Here is a 22,418-nt window from a genome sequence, read left to right on the forward strand (position 1 = left end):
CCCAGAGAACCTAGGAGTGACTCAGTGCCATCAGCCTGCCAATGTATATCAACAGCCCCCCAAAACACCCACACCCTTTTACCCAAAAGAGTCACCACTTCCAGAAACTTATCCTGAAGAAATAAAAAAGTACACAAATATCTATGCATAGGGATATTCACTAAAGCATGATTTATACTGAAAAATGGGAAATCTCTGAATCTCCAGCTGGGGGGAACTGGTGATACACTTCATAATAGGGTAATACTTGCAACCATTAAAGATGATTCCTTTCGTACTCTTAAAAGAAAAAAAAGGGGGCGCCTGGGTGGCTCAGTCGGTTAAGCGTCTGACTTCGGCTCAGGTCATGATCTTGCGGTTTATGAGTTTGAGCCCCACGTTGGGCTCTGTGCTGACAGCTCAGAGCCTGGAGCCTGCTTCGGTTTCTGTGTCTTCCTCTCTCTCTGCCCCTCCCCTGCTTGTGCTCTGTCTGTCTGTCTCTCTCTCAAAAATAAACATTAAAAAACAATTTAAAAAAAAAAGAAAAGAAAAAAATGTACATAGGTTAATTCCAGCTGGTAAGATGACCTATAAACTTATTTTCCTTTTGATTATCTACCTTTTCTAAACTCTTGACCATACATACATACGGCTAATTATATTTTTTTAACCAAGTAACTTTTCTGTTTTAATTATCAGCATGAGCCCTAAAATTTAAAGCCCCATTCAGTCAGAACAGGAAGGACTGCAGGAAGCATCTATTCCAACCATGAACATGACAGAACTCTTTCTATCTTGCCTGAAGTTCTACTTGAATACTTCCAGCAGCCAGGAGGTCAACCCTTTCCCTAAAGCAGCACCTTCTGGCAATTAAAAAGTTATTCCTGGGGCGCCTGGGTGGCGCAGTCGGTTAAGCGTCCGACTTCAGCCAGGTCACGATCTCGCGGTCCGGGAGTTCGAGCCCCACGTCAGGCTCTGGGCTGATGGCTCGGAGCCTGGAGCCTGTTTCCGATTCTGTGTCTCCCTCTCTCTCTGCCCCTCCCCCGTTCATGCTCTGTCTCTCTCTGTCCCAAAAGTAAATAAACGTTGAAAACATAAATAAATAAATAAATAAATAAATAAATAAATAAATAAATAAATAAAGTTATTCCTAAACAGGATTCTACCTTCCTAAAGCCAAAATCCCCAGTCTCTCTATACAGTTGGTAGTACCTGGCATATGATCAATAAACACATGGAACAGCTGTTTTTCAATGAACTGACTTACAGGATAACTGCCCATACTTTCCCACTATGACCAAGATGAGAGTGTGGGGTTTTGCAAGCATTGTTCACAATGCCAAGTTTAAAGCAAGCATTGTTCACCTCTTACTCCTCACAATTACCTAGATGATTATTAAAACACCTGCGTCCCTACTGAGTCCACTGTTCCATGAACAGCCATCCCTATCCGGTGGCCCAGTACCAGGATGGATAACTCTTCACCGAGGCCAGTTTTGGGTGAACCATCTGCTGGAGGTTGCCAGCTCCACGAAGACACACAGATGCTGCACCATCAGAAACTGAGCAATCGAGCACAGCCGAGAGAGCAGGCAACAGGCCCTTCCCTCAAAGACAGCAGCCTGGAGGAAAAGTGATGTTCTTTCCTCCCTCGCTTGATTTCCTCTTATTGCCATTTCCCTGCCCATTCTCCTCCCCCACATCCACAAGCAACTGTTCTTTTGTGTTTATCTTGTGTTCTTGCAAAATGGGTATCATCTGTATGATTAATTTACATAATAGCACCGCATCATCCACCTTACTCTATTTCTTTCTCATTGAATGCTATGCTTTAGGATCGATTCCACTGCCACGAGTGTCTCACCAGCCATTTGCAACTACTGCAGAGGACCCACCGCTGCACCCACCAGCTCCCCCAAGGACAGATGCCACCCCACAGGGTACTGCAGTGAACCTAAACCTGTCCCCTCAGGGACCTGTGTGAGAAGCTGGGCGATCTCCACCCAGGAGGGGAACTGCAGGGTCATGGCTTTGTGGGAGCCCTGCCGGAGGTTTCAGGATGGCCACATCAGCAGGGGTAACCTCCTGCACCCCCAACACTCTGCTGTGCACGGACAACATCCAGCTTTCTAGTTGCTGCCAGCCTAAGAGGTGGAAAGGGACAGAGTTCACAGTGGATTCTTAACAAACCTGCCAGAACCACACTTGCTAAGAGAATAGCAAGAAAGGCATTTGCTACTGTGAGCGTCAACGGCGCTGAATGGAAACAAACGCTCATTAATAAAAATCTCCATGGGGAGACCTCACTGCCTTGAGCTGTCACAGACTGCCGAAGCACAAACATCACGCACTGGCTTACAAAATGCTGTGGATTCGCCTGGTCTGCTCGGTTGGCAGAGGTTCCTCCCAAGAAAGCCAACTGTTCAGAAGTGGGCAGCAACAGAGCCCAGCTATCACGACACTCCACTTTTTTATCTGCAGTCACACGGTCCTACTACTGATGATGATTATGCACGGCTCCTCCCACGTGTGACTCCCCATGTGATCTGACAGCACCTGAAGCAGTCTATACCTGTTCAATGAGTCTTGGCAAGGTCAAATTGCTCTAAAGGTTGCCAAACACTTATTCTGATCTCTGTGCTAACTTCATCACAGATCAGGAACCAAGAGTTTACAGACCGGCACTGGTCTGGAGACCACACCCTAAGTGTGGGATAGTGTGGGGAAACAAACCAAACCAACCTGCCCTGGAAGTCAGTTTAAGGTGGCACTTAAACAGCCATGGGACAGGGTCACTAATAACAACGTAAAGAACAGCCGCTGCTTAAATAGGGCTGTGTGCCAGGCACTACTCTAAACAATTTACAAACAGTAAATCCTTTACTCCTTACTATACAAGGTACGATTTCTATCCTCATTTCACAGGTGAGAAAACTGAGGCACAGAGAGGGAAAGTGACTTGCCCAGAGTTTGAACCCAATACTTGGCTCAGATATAGGCTCTTAACCATTCTTCTGAACTAACTCCCAAAGGGATATGGCCTCCCCAACCTGTTCCCTCATTTGTCAGGTGGAATAAGCACCCCCCCACACAAGGGGTTGCTAATGAGATGAAATGAGACCATAAACAATAACAGACAAAGCATCCTGTGCAATAGAAACGTGAACCATCTGCACAGCACACAACCACCTATGTGCACACTTTCGCACCAGCTCTCAGAAGGAGGTGGTGTCACGGACCCCATCAGACAGACAAGGATGAGGCCTGGAGAGGCTATGTGAACAGGCCAGGGGGCACAGCTAGAGACCAGTGGTCGCTCATTACCCTCAACCACCTCATTCCTTAATCACCCCTGTCTCCTCCCCAAAGAGCAGGCCAGCACATGAGACAGCAATCCCTACACTACTCATGAGCTGACTTCTAAATATCCCAGCTGTTAACTCTCAGACTTGCACCTTAGGAAACATTTGACTTTTCGGTCCCGCTAACAGATCACAGAAAGCCAATCACACATCTCCAGGGATTCTGCAAAGGCTGCTGGGCCTATTCCCCTCACCCCATCCTCCTCTGGCAGTGCACCCTCCCACCCCAGGCCAACGCTACCCATTCCTCTCTCTCCAGCCCTGTGCTCAAGGCATCTCATGGAGAACCGATCACAGGAAGAACGACTGGAAGCGGCAACCAGGCCTGCCTTGTGCCTCCCAGGGCCTGGTTGGCCTGGCCTCATCTTCCCAGTGCCTGCTGAGTGCGCACCCCAAGCAGAAGCCCGGAATTCCCGTAAAGACCGACCATTCACAGAATGGATTCTCCTCCGAGTCTCCTGCCCCTGCCCCGAGTCCCGCCTTCACGGGGCCCGCACGCCTCCTTGTGCCTCCCATCCAGCCTGTCGGCCATACACCCAGCTCGCTGTACACTCCCCTCTCCTTGAGGCAGCCTCATCTGCTCTGGGGGATGTGCACCGCTGGACGGCTGCTCCCTCACGCTGGGGCTCTCCAATGAGACACTAAACTCCTAGTGGGCAGGAACCATCTTCTTCGTCATTCGGAGGATCTCACAGCTTTTTACAAACAAAAACCCATGCCATTTGCTTGAAACCACCAAATGGAAGGTGAGGAACAGGAAGTCAATAAGCCGGGCTGATAACTTTCTGGCATTCCTAAAACCTCCATGACAGAGCAACAGAGAAGAAAAACCTTCCATGAACGATAGGATATATACTGCAGCTAAAAGGAGTGTTTGGTACAAGTCTGTGGAGCCATTCATGGAGGATGCTAAGGGTTTTCTCACCTTTTCACACTCAGCACTTAGCAGAGCACTGACCAGGGACATGCTGCATGGATGATGGGTGGGCAGATGGATGGATGGACCCACTGGTAAAATCTGAGTCTGAATCTGGGCTCCACCCTAAAGCCAGGTGACCTCACACAAGACGACACTGTGGCCACGTCCAGTGAGTTTTCACGAGAAGCCTTGAAATGAGGGGGGCTGACGGAAGAACAAGCTTACACGAAATTCCACAATCTGGCACAGAAAGTAAGGACAACTGTTCACTGCTTTGCTCCCTCCCGCTGGGTTCATAAAATGGGAGAGAAAATAGGACAGGATTTGACTTATAAAAAATGGCAGTCCGCCATTTCCTATCAGAAATGAGCTAGGTGAACAGAAAGGCATATATACATACTCGCACACACATAGCCCCTAAATTCTAAGCTGCTTCAGGTTCAGCTGTATTTTTTTCCATAGAAAGACCCAGAACTAGCACATTTTAGTTTTATCTACTTTCTTGCTTCTTCCTATATCCAGCTCCCACCAATGTTAGGCATGAAGGTAGGTCCCAACTCAGCGTCCACAGGTCTCTACCCTCTTATCTTTGTTGACAACTTTCTCCTCTGGGGCAAGAGGCTCGGTGGCGTCATTTTCCTGCTTGAACTCTGTCCTGTGACTAAGCAATAAGAAGCTACAGCACTGGAGGTTTTTGCTGTGTCACAAAAAGAATGAGGCAAGGAGGTATCTCCTGCCAATACCAAACCCATTCTCTGACTCAGCACTAAATTTAGATGTCATGCCCTATGTCTACATCCAGACAGTCCCCCGTGTGACAGGTGCTGAATGAATGAGTGTTGCGGCAAGAAGTGTCCAAGGCTCAGGACACAGACAACTCAATGGGGACCTGCACCGGATGGGCTGGAGTACACACAACAAATGCAGTCTTTATAAAGAAACTGACAAGGACTCCGAAGCCTGCCCAGCCTCGCAGCAGCTGGTGGCCCGGAGCAAAGCCAGCGAGCCTCTCTTGGCCCAGTCTGCCCATCTGTAGAACGTAAACATCAGTCGCACAGACTGGTAAAGGCTGTTCTCAATGGTCAGGAATGAGAAGCTAGAGCACAGCTCCTCGAACTGAGACACCTGCTTCTTGCTCTCCCTCGCTGGAAAGCCGGTGCTTGCAAAGCCAGGCCAGATCAGGAAAAACCAGCTAAGGTTCCCTCAACTCCCCACCCAGCCTATGGCTGACAGAGATGCCTTGGAAGGAGCCCCCACCTGGGAGGACATCTGGGTCCTGTGTTCAGCTCTGCCAGTGGCATGCTATAAGATCCTGGTGGAGTCCCTTTGTGTCTATGGACTGCTGTTGCTCATTTACAAAATACGCTGTTTGGGCAAAGTAGTCTCCAAGACCCTTCCCAACTGTGACATTCAACAATCATAAGCTGCTTAAGAAATACAAACAGAAGGGGCGCCTGGGTGGCGCAGTCGGTTAAGCGTCCGACTTCAGCCAGGTCACGATCTCGCGGTCCGTGAGTTCGAGCCCCGCGTCAGGCTCTGGGCTGATGCCTCAGAGCCTGGAGCCTGTTTCCGATTCTGTGTCTCCCTCTCTCTCTGCCCCTCCCCCGTTCATGCTCTGTCTCTCTCTGTCCCAAAAATAAATAAACGTTGAAAAAAAAAATTTTTAAAAAAAGAAATACAAACAGAAAAAGAAAGTTCTGGTCAGATAAGAAAAAAAGCCTACTCTGGGTAAGAATAGAGATTATTGGGAATATTGAAAAGGTCATTACAGGGATGCCCGGGTGGCTCAGTCAGTTAAGCATCCAACTCTTGATTTTGGCTCAGGTCACGATCTCACAGTTCATGAGATCAAGCCCACATTGGGCTGTATGCTGACAGCAAGGGACCTGCTTGGGATTCTCTCTCTCTCCCTCTCTCTCTTCCCCCCTCCAGCTCGTGCTCGCTCGCGTGCTCTCCCTCTCTTGAAATAAACATTAAAAAAAAAAAAAAGGTGATTGTAACTTTTTAAAGCATGACTTCTTACATCACAATATAAAAATAAAATTTTCTTTCCAATTGTTCTCACATCACTCCCCATTGGCTGGACAGATTTTCACATGTGGACAGCAGACTCACAACGGTCAAAATGATGTCTCAGAAGACTCATCTGGGGATCCCAGGCCATCCTAAGGAGTCAGACAGGTACCATCCAGACAAGCAACCTGAGGTTGACTCAGAAAGAGGCCTGAGAGACACATCACACCTAGAAAAACACTGTGGGCAGAGAGAACACGCACTGGCTGGAGACGGCCACCAAGGCAGCAGCTCAGGGTTGTGGCTGATTACCTGGGAAGCTGCTGCTTCACACACAGGCGGCGGGCGCAGGGACTCCGCCTGCAGAATGCATATCAGCAGGGGCTTATTCATGCACGCAGCAACCTTAACAGTTCCCTTATGCAATGTAGGGGTAATGCCAGCTAGTGACAATATAAACGAACAAGCAAACAAAAGAATAAGAAGAATTTTTCAAAAACGGCACTCACTTCCCACTACAAGGGACCCCAACGGATGGGGTTGCACTGTGCTCCTAACCACAGTACTGTCTTGGATAGCAGAGAGTGTGGTTTGGTTTTTTTTTGTTGTTTTTTATCAGCCGCATTGTGGTCATTTGTCATTTTTGAGAGCATGGGTCATCCCAAAAGGAAACCTACAAAGGTAAACAGAGGAAGCAGACAAAGACAAGAGTATCTCCTGGAAACATAGCTGTCACTGATGGCAGCCTCTGGGTCCCAGCTGTGACTCGCCAGCCCAGCTCAGCTGAGGCAAAGGAAGGTGGCTCTTCTCTTTCTCCACATGGGGAGCATCTTGAAACAAAAGCATCCCAACAAGTGGTTTTCAAGCTGTGTTCCGTGAACCCTGGAGAACCTCACGCACCTCTGCAGAGGAGCCTCGGGGAGGCCACAAGGAAAACCGGCACGCTCTAGGCCTCCACGCACACACCACTTTTGTCGTCACTTTTCGTCTGCTTTACACAGCTGGCTTTCACGTACAAGTCCACTCAATGAAAAGAGCCCTACAGCTTAAAATCAAAATTTAAGGGGCACCTGGCTGGCTCCATCCGTTAAGCATCCAACTCTTGGTTTTAGCTCAGGTCATGATCTCACAGTTCCTGAGGTTCCACACTAACGGTGTGGAGCCTGCTTCGTATTCTCTGTTTCCCTCTCTCTCAGCCCCTCCCCTGCTCGTTCTCTCTCTCTCTCTCAAAATAAATAAATAAAACTTTTTTTAAAAATTTAAGTCATAATAAACATTCACACTTCCTATGTTTTCATTTAATTGTTTGTAACAGCCCCATGAGGAAACTGAGGCCAAAGAGCTTTATGGTTGGACTCCACAGCCCATTCTCTTAGTAACCACCCTGTGGTTACCCTATGTGGACTCTCCGGGAAGAGATCTAGAACAGTTGACGCCATGGCTGGATGGCACTGGCAGGCTCTTTCTTAAGCAAAAGACCAGAGGCAGGGAAGCTGCTGGGGATTATGAAAGAGACTCAGAAGGCAGACATCAACTAAATGCAACGTGTGAGCCTTATTAAAATCCTCACTTGAACAAACCATCCATAAAAAGGCATCTCTCTTTTCTTTTAACGTTTATTAATTTGAGAGAGAGCACAAGAGCGCGAGAGCGAAAGAGTATGGGTGGGGGAGGGGAGGAGACAGAGCAGGAGAGAGAGAATCCCAAGCTGGCCCCGCACTGTCAGAGCAGAGCCTGATGTGGGGCTCGATCCCACGAACCCTGAGGTCGTGACGTGAGCCGAAATCAAGAGTGGGATGCTCAACCGACTAAGCCACCTAGGCACCCCAAAAAAGGCGTTTCTGAGACCAGGAAAACCGAGTATCAAGTGAGTAGGAGACGACATTGAATTATCATGAATATTGTTGGTTGTAAAAATGGTCTTCTGGTTATGTTTCTTTCAAAGCCTTATTATCTGTTAGAGCATTTACAGGGAAGCAGTACACTGTCTAGAGTTTGTTTTACATTACTGAGGAAAGCAAAAGTTGTTAGGAGAGTGGAGCATGCTTTACATTACACGCCCCGTCCCTGTGTGTGTTTGAAAGATGTGTAATATGGGGGCACCTGGATGGCTCAATCGGTTAAGTATCCGACTTCAGCTCAGGTCATGATTTCGCAATCTGTGGGTTCAAGCCCCGTGTCAAGCTCTGTGCTGACAGCTCAGGGCCTGGAGCCTGCTTGGGATTCTGTGTCTCCCTCTCTCTCTGCCCCTCCCCGGCTCACACTCTGTCTCTCTCTCTCTCTTAAAAATAAAAAACTCTTAAAAATTTTAGAAAAAGAAAGATGTGTAATATAAAGTTTAAAAGGAAAAGGAGGGAAGGGGGCAGGTCCCTCCTTAAGTCAAACTCAGTTCTACTTCCCAATATCTTTAACCTGTCAGACCATGTTTAGCTCTCTGGTGTCCAGAAGAATCAGGTCTCACCACTGCCCTGTATCCATTTGAAAACAGGTATCCAAGCCCCTCTAAGTCTCCTTTCCTCCAAAATAAGCTATTCCCACAGTCCTTGTGAAGCCAGTGGCAATGCCCTCCTCCAAACGTAGGCTCCATGGGGCACCTGGGTGGCTCAGCTGGTTAAGTGTCTGACTTCGGCTCAGGTCATGATCTCATGGTTCATGGGTTCAAGCCCCGCCTTGGGGTTGTCAGTGAGGGGCCTGCTTGGGATTCTCTCTCTCTCCCTCTTTGCCCCTCCCCAACTCGTGCTTTCTCCCTTTCTCAAAAATAAAATAAATAAACTTTAAAAACAAATGTAGGCTCCAGGGCCAAAGCAACCGTGAAAGTGTGTCCTGAGCAGCCCAAGGAGATGGGCCTCCTGGTCCGTGCACACTCTAGACTTCCCCTGACTCCAGGAAGGGCATGGGCCCTATGATACCTCCTGACTCCCAGCCCAGGTGGGACACTGGCTCTCCTCTCAAGGACAGGACTCTCCCAAGAGCAGCAGCAGCTCCAGTAGCTTGCCCTCACCTCACATAAATCGCCTCAGTCCTCACCAAAGCCCTGGGAGAATACTATTAGCCTTTTTACAGGTAAGGAGAAAGAAGACCCAGAGAGGGTAAGCAATTTGCTGAAGTCCCACAGCCTAAGATGGAAGAGCCAGGATTTAAATCCCAGTCTGTGGGAGGCCCCAAGACTGGTTCATGACACCCAGCCGTCTCCAGTCTTATAGCCTCCCTCCCTGGCCCCAAACCTACCACCGATGCTTGAGCCACCTGGCTCATTCCTCTGTGTCAACGGTCTTCCCAGAAATGATGTAGCACTCTCAGGGCAGAGACTATCTTCCTGCTCCCCAGTCCAGTACCAACGGTTAGCCAGTCCCAGACCTGCAGGTGTCACACCACCAGGACAGATCACACATGCTCACCAGGCGTCCCCGGAAACCCTGACTGGGGACCAAAGCCCAGGCCTACTCACTCAGATCCAAAGAAGACCACAAGACAGGGTGCCGGACCAGCTCAGTCAGTGGAGCGTGTGACTCTTGATCTCGGGGTCATGAATTTAAGCCCCATGTTGTGTGTGGAGCCCATTGAAAAAAGTAAAATAAAATAAAAATATTCAAAATAAAATAAAAATATTCAAAATATTCAAAAATATTCAAAAATAGCGTCTGGGTGGCTCAGTTGGTTAAGCATCAGACTTTGGCTCAGGTCATGATCTCACAGTCCGTGAGTTCAAGCCCCGCTTTGGGCTCTGTGCTGTCAGTTCAGAGCCTGGAGCCTGCTTTGGATTCTGTGTCTCCCTCTCTCTCTGCCCCGCCCCCACTCATGTTCTGTCTCTCAAAAATGAATAGTCGTTTAAAAAAAAAAAAAAAACTAAAAAAAAAATATTTAAAATAAAACAGACCTAAAGAAGACCACAAGACAGGGGGCACCTGGCTGGCTCAACTGATGGAGCATGCGACTCTTGGCCTCAAGGTTGTAAGTTCAAGCCCCATATTGGGCATAGAACTTACTTAAAAAAAAAAAAAAAAAAAAGACGACAATGACCACAAGAGGTTTAACCATCTGAAAGGACAGCCATCATGAAGTCAAACTTCATTCTTGTCGAGCCACACTGGAGAAATGGAGGCCCAGAGAGGTCAGGGTTCACACCACTTCAACATCTTCTGGTCCCAGATTCTACGGCATATCTAAGTTATCCACACATCCAAAAGATCTGGCCCCAGAATCGCACATGCCTACGTCAGCTGGTACTGGAGTTTAGGAGATGAGGAAGTTCAAGGTCCGGCACCCCAAGAGAGAGAGAACGGGAAGAAAGTTTGAAAAAAAAGATGGCGTACACTGATGTTCCAGCTCCGTGCACTAATGCTAAATTTGCCAGAAAGTACGCTTCTCAGAATTCTGATGTCGCAAGATGCTCAATGAAAAAAGATGTTGTGGTCAAATCCGTTCGGGAAACACTGCATGGTGAACCCACTCCAGTGAAATCTCCAAGCATACTGGCCTATTAGGGCTCTCAAGAGGCTCCCAGTAAGGGAGCCTGTATGACCTGCTCAAACCAGCACTGCTCAAATGCTTTGACCACAGAACCCTCTCGTCAAGTAACACCACTAACATCCCACCAGGCCAGTGCTAAGAAGACGTTTCCTTGGGAAATGCTGACCTAGGCCTTTTGAAAGAAAATCTTGCTAGCCATTACCCTGGATCCAAGACTGAGAAAGCAAACTAAACCAACCCAGAGTGGGGTAAGGAGAAAGTGTGCACAAAGCAGAAATAACAAACATACTACAAGGCCTTTGGGGATGGAGATATTAGTACTGGAAACGAGACGGAGATGCGTGAACACCCTTCAGCTGCCAGATGTGAATGTTGCTGGGATTGTAGTTAACTTCTGGCCTCAAAAGTCAGACATAACTACTGAAACTGAAATCTTTCTTTAAAGTCCAAAGAAACTGTCCTGAACTTTCCAAAGTAGGCTGCAGGCAAAAATCTACAAGTTTTAGAAGAAAAAAGGAAAGAAAATGTTGGAACTTGGACTCCAACCAGGCCATTCATCCTTGAGTCAAGATGCTTGGACCTTATTGATTTCATAATTAAAACTCAAAGCAAACAGGACAGTTCCTCAAAAAAAAAAAAAAAAAAAAAAAAAAAACAATCAAATGTAGAATTACCGGTATATATATCCCCAAAAGACTGAAAGCAGGGACTCCAAGAGGTATTTGTACATCAACTTTGATAGCAGCTTTATTCACAAAGCCAAAGGGTGGAAGCAACTCAAATGTCCACTGACAGATGAATGGATAAATAAAATGTGGTCTATCCATGCAATGAAATATTATTCAGTCATACAAAGGAAGGAAATTCTGACATTTGCTACAACATCAGATGTTACAAAGTCAGATGCTTAACCAACTGGGCCACCCTCTGCACAGACTGATAAGCAGCTCAGCCCTCTTGCTCTATGCCCAATTTTTCTGTGGCTCACGCCTTCCCAAGTTTACAGAACTTATTAAAGAGCCCCCTTGTACTGGTCTGCAGAATATATAAGTGGCTGGAACAAGGTAGGGGGCAAAAAAACAAAGAAACCTAAGACAAACATTTCCCCTAGTCTGCTCACTTTTTCAGGAAATATAAAGCCAGAGTATCAAAAAAATCACTCAACCCTAACACTAAATCAGAAAATAGTAACCATGGTACAGACCTAGAAGAAGCCTCAGAATCTAGTTTCCTAATCCAAGTTTCCTTGGACCTAATACCACCTTGGCAGTGCTGAGAATCCCACTGGACTGAGCAAGCCTTTACTTTGTCAATGCTAAACTTCTAGTTTGACTGCTACATTGGAAAAACCCCCAAGCACCAGGTGGCTAAGAAGCTCATCCAAGGTCAAGATGTCGCACAGTTAGAAGCAGATCCCCATCCAGGTCTCTTTCGAGGACACCAAGCTGATATTCAAATTCTGAGTGTGAAAAGGAAAGGTCTCTCCAATCCCTCAACAGCCAATGTGGGCACTCCACATGGCTCCTGGCAGCCAGCCCCACCGTGCTGATACCTGATGGGTAACCTTGGGAACTTCAGACATCAATGTCACACCACCTGCTTCCATCACAGACGTACCGTGGGTGGTGACATCCGTGTGTGCATCTGGGACTCACTCTAGCCTTCCTACACTCCCACAACCTTCTGTCACCGCGAAGTCACCACTTATAAACGCATTTCGGAAGAGAACCTGGACTTACGCAGGAGACACCATTCATTCTACACACAGCAGACTACTCATCCATTCAACAGAAATTTACTGAACACCTATCCTGGGCTAGGCTCTATTCTAGGCATCAGGAATACAACAGTGAATTCAGAGAGATTATATTCTACTCTTGATGACCCACAGCCACAGTAAACGCAGCTCTAGCACAGTTTACAAGGAGCTCTCAGAAAAATCAGGAGAATGCCAGGTTTCTGGTCCTAAGGCTGCTTCCAGGCTATATTGCTCGCCACAATAACAAAATAACTTCGTGCTACTGATTGTCAAATAGCATACTGAAGCAGTTATTGTTTCAACTGTTTTGTAGAGTAGGAGATAAGCTGAACTGCTCTGCTCAAAGTCTAAAACTTAGTAAAAGATGGCCACCTTGCTCCACCCCACTCCAGTGATGACCTCGCCTGCGAGTTGCATCATCATACAAAGATGGGACCACCTATGGTGGATATTCATCTGATGTTTTAGCCGCACCAACATCCTCCCTTTGGACAACCACTTCCCCCCAGTCGAAAGAACCATGATACTGTACGGGCTGCCAGTGACAGCATCCCATCACCCTACTCTATTCATTGTGTCAGCTGCTGAGCCAGTCTTAGTCCCCTAGCCCTGGCCACAGTGACTGGGCCTGACATGGACAGAGACCCTAGTCCGGCCACGTAGAACCCTTCCGTAAGATGTTCTGCCTGGGCTGATGAGATTGAGCTCCCTTTAGTCTCTGGCCAGGGGCCATGAAGATGAAATCCTTGGGGTCCTGAGACCATGCTCCAGGCCCACAGGAAAAGCATCACATTCGGGGATCAATCACCCCAAGGCTGGTTTCTCCCATCCATCCCAAGCTCTTGGAATACTATACAATAAATTTCTCTTTTCTGCTTACTTTCAAGTTCCTCTACCACTTCCTCTCAAATAACACAGTTAAAAGAACCAAAAGAAAATCTACAATGGTTGGAACTTTTACTTATGTCTCCGTCCCTGCTGACCCTCCAGGCTGGAGTAGATGAAGACGATGTAGCTGGTACCTGAAGAGAGCAGATAGAGAACAAAAGGCCCAGGAAATCTCTAATGAATAATAAACAATCCACACCTGACAAGTGGCAGTCACCAGCTCTTATCCTGCTGGAAAAGCCTGGCAAGTTAGTCCTTTAAAAAAAAAAAAAAAAAAAAATTCCTCCAGCTTTAACTTCTGACAAGTGCACAGTGTCTAAATTCGTAGTGCCATCCAAACCCTTCGCTCAGCCTAGCCATCACGGTCCCTCCGGATCACCTTTGCACCCCTATCCACCCAGAGCCTAGGCCGCCCTCTGCTCAGGCTGGTCTCATTCCCACAATCTGAACCAGCACGTCGTCCTCCTCCTTTGCCTCTGCACGTCCACATGGCCTCTCTGACACCCAGCTTGAGCCCCAGTCCCTCCTCGAAGGCCTTCGTCCAGCAGCCACCGCTGTCTCTAGTCTCTTGCCTCTGGGGAAGCCAAGTCAGCAGCTCGCTAGGATTCTGCAGAGAAGGCACATAGAGGGGATGAGAAGGAAACTTGCATCTCTGAGCACACAGGAGCAGCTACCAAGTTCTGCCACTTCTGTCCCATAAGAGACGCCTGGGGTGACGTGGTTTGAGAAGACCTTCACGTTTGGGTGGTACTTAGAGCCACTAGAGGTAGATGAGAGTATTCAGGGAAAGTATGTGCTAATCAGTGTTTTAAAAGGAAGAAAAAGCCTATCTGTGTCTATATCACTCAATTGATCTATCGCATAATGTCACTCTCCTGAGTGACCCATTCCCCCAACTAGGTGGCAAGCTGCGGGCTGGAATTACATCCTACCCACCCCTGTCTCCATCTGCAGTGCAGCCCCACCTGGGGAGAGCACAGGACCAGGCACCTTCATCCTCCCCAATTACATTCCTCCCTCCCAGTGGCTGAGACAGGCAGCCTAGCACCCTTAGCCCCATCTCACAGATGAAGACATTGAGGCTTCCGGCCAGGAAAGGACCCTCACTCCAGGGACAGGCAGTCAAAGGTCTTCAAGCGAGAAAACCTAGGTGTCAGTAACTGAAGCAAAGAGAAACAAATGACAAAGGACTGAGCAGGTTCTGAATGACCAAACAAGATCCTGGTACACCTGCAGAAAAAACATGAGACACCTGAGCCATTCCAAGAACAAGAGTCCTCCCTCTTACTACCACTGCCAGCAGGGGCAAAGGTGATCACCTCTTCCTCACAGATCCATGTATTGGGACAGGAAAGGCTTCATAATTCCAGAGTTTCCGAATGTAAGAGATGGCCTGAAATTGTACTGAGGGGGCCTAATCAGGTGACAGAAAAAACACCCCAACACGGAACCAGGAGCACTGAGCTTAGTCTCGACTCAGCCTCCTTTCTGCCCCTTTCTGCAACTTCTGGCCTGTCCTCAAACCATAGAGATGTGAGTGCGGAACCCAGTGCAATGCAAATAAGGCACCACCACCCCCATCTCCCTGGGGTTGCTACAGAATTAAGTGAGACATGGAAGTATGCAGTGAGATTCGAAATGCTGAGCAGCAAGGTACCATCAACCCTGGAATAGGAATGTCCCTGCCCCCGAAATAAAACAACATGGTATGCTTGTTAGTCATCTTCATACCCCAGGCCTGAGCACGGTGGGTTATAAATGTCTGGGGCTCTGAGCATGAGCCCGTGGTTGGCTCACCTACCCAGGACCTCCCAGGCTAGTTTTGCCCTGGGCTCCAGGCCCTTGTGGGGAGCTACCAGCCATCATTTGCCTGCAGTGGACCAAAATCCCAGTGCATAGGTGCTAGCCAGGGAAGGGGCATTCTGGACCAGGGGCCCACAAAGGGTGTGGAAACCACCAGGAAAGTCCCTAACTGGATGATGGCAGCACCTGCAAAGTAGACATGACAAACTGGCTGCCCCTTGATGCTGTGGATCCTTGGAAGGCAGCTGGTTTGTCTCTCGGGCTCTCGCAAAGGCCTTGCACAGAGGCTGACTACAGGCAGAGCCATGGACCTGCGTGCCTACGGAAAGATGCCTCCAGCCCTACTGAGCTTTGCCCCAGAAGAAGAGCTCGCTGGCTAAAAGAGAAAAAAAAAGTTAGAAAACCAGTGCACAATAACTCATCCTTTACAAAGGTCCCAACGCTACTGTTTATTTGCACACCACATCACCCCTCCCCAGAAGCTCTATTTTGCCATACCAAATGCTGCCCTAATTTTTCTCTAAAGCGTTAACTAAAATGAACATAACTTTCCCCCCGACAACTATTTTCCTGAGGCTTGCATGACCCTCTGGAAAGCCACAGAATTCTGCTCTGTGGTAAAACTAGGGTCTTCAATCACTGCCCTCAGGAGGAAAACCCAAACCATATTCCATCCCTTCCTCAGAGGTCAGGACCAGCTCCTACAACCTCAGCCCAAGCGAGGCCCCACCTCCTCTGCCAGGCACAGAGCAGGGGGAACTAACTAATGGCAATCCATCCAACTATTCCAGAGATTAAAGCTAGCACTGATTCAAACACATCCCAGGGAGGATGTGGGTCTGCACTCTAACTTATGCACTTCCTTGACAAACTTTCTCCTTCAAAAATAGAAAGATGAAAGCAATTAAGGAGAAAAACAATTACCCCAGTGAGAGTTCCCTGTCTCTTTATCCTCATGGACACATGTGACAGCCCTCCTCAGCATCCTCCAAACCACCGTCCCAGGAGACTGGGTTTGCCCAGCAACTCAAATACGACCAAAACTGGGGGGACAGAACGCAGGCTTGAGGGATATAAATGCTAGAGTCAGAAACCCCAAAGTGGAGACAGAGGACCACCGATGAAATGATGTACACTGTGTGACCAGCAGCTTATTCCTTGTATATCAGTTTCCTCCACTACAAGATGTGAGGTTGAGATGGCCAATATACACTGCAGCTCTAACCAGGAACGCTTATAAAATCACCCCCTTAATAAGTGAGGCTTTTAACAGCCAAATAAATGGGTTTCATCAGCCTCTGGCCTACAGTTACTCAGGGCTGCTTTGTCAGACCTCTCCGTTCACTCTTAAAACAAGGACAAGACATAGAAAAGGTGGCATTTGCCACTTTCGGGCTCTGAACGTGTTAAACAAAACAATAGGTCATAATTGAAAACTCCTGGTGCCTAATACTGTGAGCATTTTAACCACTCCAAGCCAGAGTTTTCTCTCTGGCAAAGTAATAATAAGTAGACAGCTCACAGAATGGTAACAATAAATGTAATAAGGCAGAGTGCCTGCCACAACAGTAGGTGCCTAATAAATGCAGGTTCTCTTCCTTCCTCAGTGCTGTGCCTTTTTCCTCGAGCTTCTGTCTAAAAGGCTGGCTTTCCACATTCCCCAACCAGGCCAGGCCTATCATTTATCACAAACACCCAGTAGTACCCCCTCTCCCCACACACACACACAGGAATACTCACAAATCCATCACCCAAGGGCACCAGCCACCAGCCTTCCCTCCTCAGGCAGCTCAGCACCGCCAGGGAGGGATCTGAGCCCCAGCAGCCACTACTAGGATTTTCCCATGGTGCAATGCAACTTCCCCAACTTTTCCAGGCCCACAGTTTCCAAAGAAACCTAGCAGGCATTGTGCATAATCAAGCACAAGCCTGGGCGAGCAAACAGACTGAGCTCCGGGCAAAGGGAGCAGAGAGAGCCAGAAAGTGAAACGGCACCAGTTATCATCAAACGGGGTGGCAGGGACCAGAATTCAGGAGGACCAGTCCTGGCCCAATTTCCATTCTTCTAGACCGTATCACCGATTAAAAGCTAGCAGAGGCTCCAAAATGACTGGTGGATGATGAAGAGCCTTAGGAGAGACTGCCGGACATCCCTCCGAGGTCGCCCCGCGGCTGGACCTGCTGGTCTCAGGAGCACCCCGATGCCGTGGCACCCGGAGACTCAAGGCCCACAGTGCCGGGCATTGTTCACAGCGACAGGCGGGGACTGAGGGAGGAGGTGCGAAGTAGAGGACCACGCAGGGGCCCCCTCCCCAGACCCGCTAAGGGAGGGAAGGCTCCACCCGCGCGGCCGGCGCCAGGTGGATGAGTGGCCCTCGCGAGTTCCCCCGACTCAGAGCTGCAAAGAGAGACGGTGGAAAGCGGTCCGAGAGGCCGGGCCGCGGGGGTCTGCCACTCACCGGCGCCCTCGGAGGGCTGTGGCGGCCCGACGACGCCGTTCAGGTAGAGAATGGGCAGCAGGTGAGGCTGCGTCTTCTCCAGCGCCGCCCGCAGGTCCTGGAAGTGGTCCCGCTCCTTGGCCAGCAGCAGCTTGAGCAGCAGCTCCGCCTTGGCGCCTCCCGCCTCCTCGTCCAGCTGCCGCCGCTCGCCGGGGCTCAGCGCTCCCGCGGCCTCGAGCAGCCCGAGCACGGCCTCCACCTCGGTCATGGCCTGGGCCAGGCTCTGCTGACACTGGGCGAGCAGCTCCCGGCGCTGGGGCTCCATGGTGGCTGGCCGCCCCGCCCCGCCCCGCGGACGGCTCCGGCTCCCCGAGGCCGGCGGGCGGGCGGGCGCGCGCGGGCGGGCGGGCGGACGGCGGCGGCGAGTGGCCTCGGGCGGCGGGCGCTCGGTTGCAGCCCTAGCGCGCCCGGGGCCGCGGGGCCGCGGGGGCCATGGGCCGGAGCCTGGCGGGCTGGGGGCCCGGGCGGCGAGCAGCGCTCAGCAGCGGCCGCCTCCCGGGCTCAGGAGCGCAGCCATGTTGGCTGCGGCGGCGGCGGGACTGGAAGAGGAGGAGGAGGAGGAGACGGAGGAGGAGAAGGAGGAGGCGGAGGAGGGGACGGCGGCCGGGGCGCGCCCCGAGGCCGGGCTCCAGCCGGGCATGCTCCCCCGCCCCCTCCGCGCGCGCCGCCCGCCGCTCCCTCGCCGGCCCCGCGAGAGATCGCGCCCCGGCTCCGGGGCCCCGCGCCGCCCCCCAAACTAGACCACAACTCCGCGGGGAAAGTCGCCGGCGCCGCGCTCGCCGGGCCCCCGACGGCTCGGGCCCGGCTCGGCGGCCGCCCCGGTCCGGCTCACCGGGGCCCCGCCGCCGCCGCCGCCGCCGCCGCCGCCGGGTCAGCCAAGGCCCGAGCCCCGCCGCCGCCGCCGCCGCCGCCGCCGCCGCCTCCCGTCCCTCCGCCCTCTCCCCTCCCCCGCGGTCCCTCCGTGCGCCCGGGAGGCCGGCCCCGAAGGGATGGCGAAGGGGAGGGGAAGGGTCCCCGCCTCCCCGCCCCCGGCCCGCCCGGGAGGCGGGGACGCCGCGCTCGCCCGCTCGCTCTCCGGGGCCCCGAGGCCCGAGCGCAGCCGGGGTTGGGACTCGGAGTTAGAGAACCCGCTGGAAGTAGCAGGCTACCCCTACCTTCCTCGACCAGGCACACGGCCAGCCCCCAGGCTGTTGGAGCCGGCCTCAAACAAAACCCTGTCCCCAATCCAGGGTCTTCAACCTGAGAACTCCAAAATAAAGCCTGGAGACAAATGAGGGGGGTGGGGGCCCCCTGAATTTGGACGTCTCAAAATTAAGACCTCTTCTAAATATGTGAGATTTCCCCCACTCCCAGGAACCCCTAGATAATTTCCCAGTAGACTCCCCTGAGTCTCGTTTCATCAGGATGTTTCCCCTCACCCCTATTTGAGACGGGTTGATGGTCCCCGAGTCTTAGAGGGGTTTGGATTTTGGAGGAGGGGATGTGTTGCTAGATGAAGAAGGAGGGGGCTCTGTGGTGTGGAGCCCTTGGTGTTTTTCACACGAGAGGTGCACCCCCTAGATGTCACCCCAAGATTCTAGCCAGGCAAATCACCGGGTACAGAAACCTTGTAGCCTGACGCACTCAATGAGGATCTACAGTCCCACTCCTAGTCCAAGAACTCTTCTGCCTTCCTTTATAGGCTTTCACAGACACATTCCACATACGCCCCAAATGCAGGAGGAGGTCCTTAAAGCTGGAATCCCAACTGTTGGCTCAGTAACCCCACAGCACTAGTGTAAAGTGGGATCCTGGGACCATTGCAAATGTCTGTGTTGGAGTGAATGAATCTCAATTACCAACGCCAGGGGCCAAGGGTGCTTTTCCTACTGACTTTCACTCCTACCCCAACCACTTCCTTTCCTCCCACCAAAAGCAAAATTTTCTTCAAATTCTGCCTCTTTAAGGGAGGAGTCACTTTTATTTAATGGAAACAAACTCTATATATACATAGTGGTTAGAATGAGCAGACCAGAATTTGCACTTCACTTTTGGATTTCCCTTTAAATAACTGTGCAGTGTGGGAGCAAATCAGTTACTCTGGATGATCTTACTTTCCTCCTCAGAAAAACAGGGTGGGAAGGGTGTTTTTAATCAGGGGTTATTGGGGCGCCTGGGTGGCGCAGTCGGTTAAGCGTCCGACTTCAGCCAGGTCACGATCTCGCGGTCCGTGAGTTCGAGCCCCGCGTCGGGCTCTGGGCTGATGGCTCAGAGCCTGGAGCCTGTTTCCAATTCTGTGTCTCCCTCTCTCTCTGCCCCTCCCCCGTTCATGCTCTGTCTCTCTCTGTCCCAAAAATAAATAAAAAAAAAACATTGGAAAAAAAATTAAAAAAAAAAAATCAGGGGTTATTGGCCTTGGGTTCATAAATAAGCTGGAGGGTGTCAGTGAAACTTTTGAAATTATCTGAACCTTTGTGTGCACATGTATGTATCTCTGGGGCGGGGGTCCATAACTTTGATTAAATTCTTTGAGACCTCCGTGACCAAAAATGGCAGAACTAGACTCTTAAGAAGCCTCCCTGCTCAGATACTCTGAGCTTCGATAGCCAAGCAAGGTTCTAGGGTAGCAGAAGCCTGGTTATTGCACACTGCCAGGGTCTAGACAGGCTCCCTAGCTGTCCCTTCACCCCTGCCCCTGAGAGATGGTTCCCTCTTCTGGCCACCACCTCCTCCACAGCAACTGCAGAAATTATCCACAAAGGCATCCTTCAGGACACACCTGAAGGATGGGCCCTTTGTTCTTAGAAATCTAGGGGGTGGAGGGGTAGACAAAGGGAAGAGGAGGAGAAGCTAGAGACTAATTTGGCTTATGGTTGGAACCATGTAGGAGTAAGTCCTGATCCAAAGGGTGCCTGAGACAGCAGGGAGACCCAGTCTCCCAGTGCCCCCTAAAAGGGATGCAATGAGGAAGCTCATTTGCTAAGAGCATTATTTCCCAGTGATAGACACTACTTTCAGCAAACCCTTTATTGGAAACTACAGCATTGTATGCAATACATAAATCCCCAGGAGGAAATAGTTTACTTTACAAACATATTTAACTTTAGCATTTCTGTAACGAATGCCTTTGTATTTCTGTAGCATTTTATACCCTTTAGGGCACGTTCTCACACACTATTTCCTTTGTGCCCTCTTCTGGGTTGAAATGTATCCTGCTAAGAGATATGTTCACACCCTAACTCTCAGTACCTATGAACATGACCTTATTTGAAAATAAGGCCTTTGTAGAGGTAGTCAAGTTCAAATAAGGTCACATAGGATTAGGGTGGGCCCTAATCCGAAGGCTGGTGTTCTTATAAGAGGGAAATTTGGACACACACACACACACACACACACACACACACACACACAGGAGAATACTATGTATTCTGTCTCCAAGAAGATGGAAGCAGAGGTTGGAGTGATGGGTCCACCAGCCAAGGAACACCAAGGATTGCCAGAAGCTAGTAAAGAGGCCTGGAATGGATTCTGCCTCAGAACCCTCAGAAGAAACCGGCCCTGTGAAGCTTGATTTCAGACTTCTGGACTCCAAAACTGTGAATTACTAAATTTCTGTTGTTTTAAGCCCTGCAGTTTATGGTAACTTGTTCTGGCAACCCCAGGAAACTAACACAGTTCCATCACGATGGGGGAGGTTGGAAGGACAAGGCTGGGCATCCCCATTTTACAAGTCACCCTGTCACCTGACTATTACTGCCTAGGAATTTCTCTGTAGATGGACCCATTTTTCCTTCTTTCTTCTGATCTTAGAAACAGACGGCTCCCTCCTCCTTGGAAACAGCCCTTTCTTTCATGCTCTGGGTACAATCTCCACACTCTCAACACACATGCGTGCTCACGGTCTCCCTCTGCTCTGACACAGGTCTCCCCATTCTCAGAGGCCCCCTTTGCCTCTCTACTGTCCTCAGGAGACAGAGACCCCCACATGCTCATCAACTACTCACTACTTAGTTGGTGCTTTGCAGTGCGCCTTCCGAGCACAGCCCCCCACAGAAAACTGCTCTCTCCCGGCAGGCATTCACGTCCTGGTGCCACCCAGGCCCTTCCTTCACACCTGCAGTGTCCACTCTGCTCTGCTTCACCCCACTCTGAGAACTTGTTGTCCCCACCCCTCCCACCCCCACTGGCTCTTTTCTCCCCACGGCTGACCACCTTCTTTCCTCTTGTCTCCCGAGCTCCTTCCCTCCTGAAGGGAAATCACTCAGAAATATGCACTGAGATCCCACTACACTCGCTGGCTATGTATCCCTGGGCTAGCTACTTAACTTTCCTGAGCCTCAATTTCTGCATTTCTAAATTGGTAAGAAACATCACCCTTTGGCAGGGCTAGGAGGATTCAGAGATAGGGCTGATACAAAGCCCTAGCACAATGCTCGGTGTCTGGTGGACATAGAACCTTCCTGGTGTAGCACTTGAACAGGCAACTCTGCAGTCAGAAGGCCTGATTTAAATATTAGCCTTGCAACTTATTAGCTGGGTGCTGTTGGATAAACCTCTCTCTGCACACACTCAGTTTCCTCATCTTTAATATAGGGATATCGATAACAGTGAGTGCTCATTCAATAGTAGATGTCACCGTGCTTTTGGCTTCCACTCTCTCTTAGGTCTGAAAGACTCTCCAAGGCACGTAGAGACAGGTTTGAAGCAGATGTTTCCAGATTCCTGAAGGAAGGTTGTGGCCTCCGGCT

General features: G+C 50.1%; 1 protein-coding gene across 1 annotated transcript in view; it reads right to left on the reverse strand.

The window, feature by feature from the left end:
* The window catches only part of DLG5 (discs large MAGUK scaffold protein 5), a 127,022-nt gene extending 109,066 nt beyond the window's left edge, over positions 1-17,956 (reverse strand). Inside the window, exons 1-2 of the mRNA XM_047073704.1 lie at positions 17,653-17,956; positions 13,486-13,524 (exon numbers count right to left, since the gene is read on the reverse strand). Of these exons, the coding sequence (XP_046929660.1) occupies positions 13,486-13,524; positions 17,653-17,956 (343 nt within the window). The remainder of the gene's footprint in view (positions 1-13,485; positions 13,525-17,652) is intronic.
* Between the last annotated feature and the right edge of the window lie 4,462 nt (positions 17,957-22,418).

The sequence above is a fragment of the Lynx rufus genome, unplaced genomic scaffold (genome assembly GCF_022079265.1).
Source record: "Lynx rufus isolate CCGP_SWC_20201006 ecotype Redwood Valley unplaced genomic scaffold, mLynRuf1.p SCAF_11, whole genome shotgun sequence".
NCBI lineage: Eukaryota > Metazoa > Chordata > Mammalia > Carnivora > Felidae > Lynx > Lynx rufus.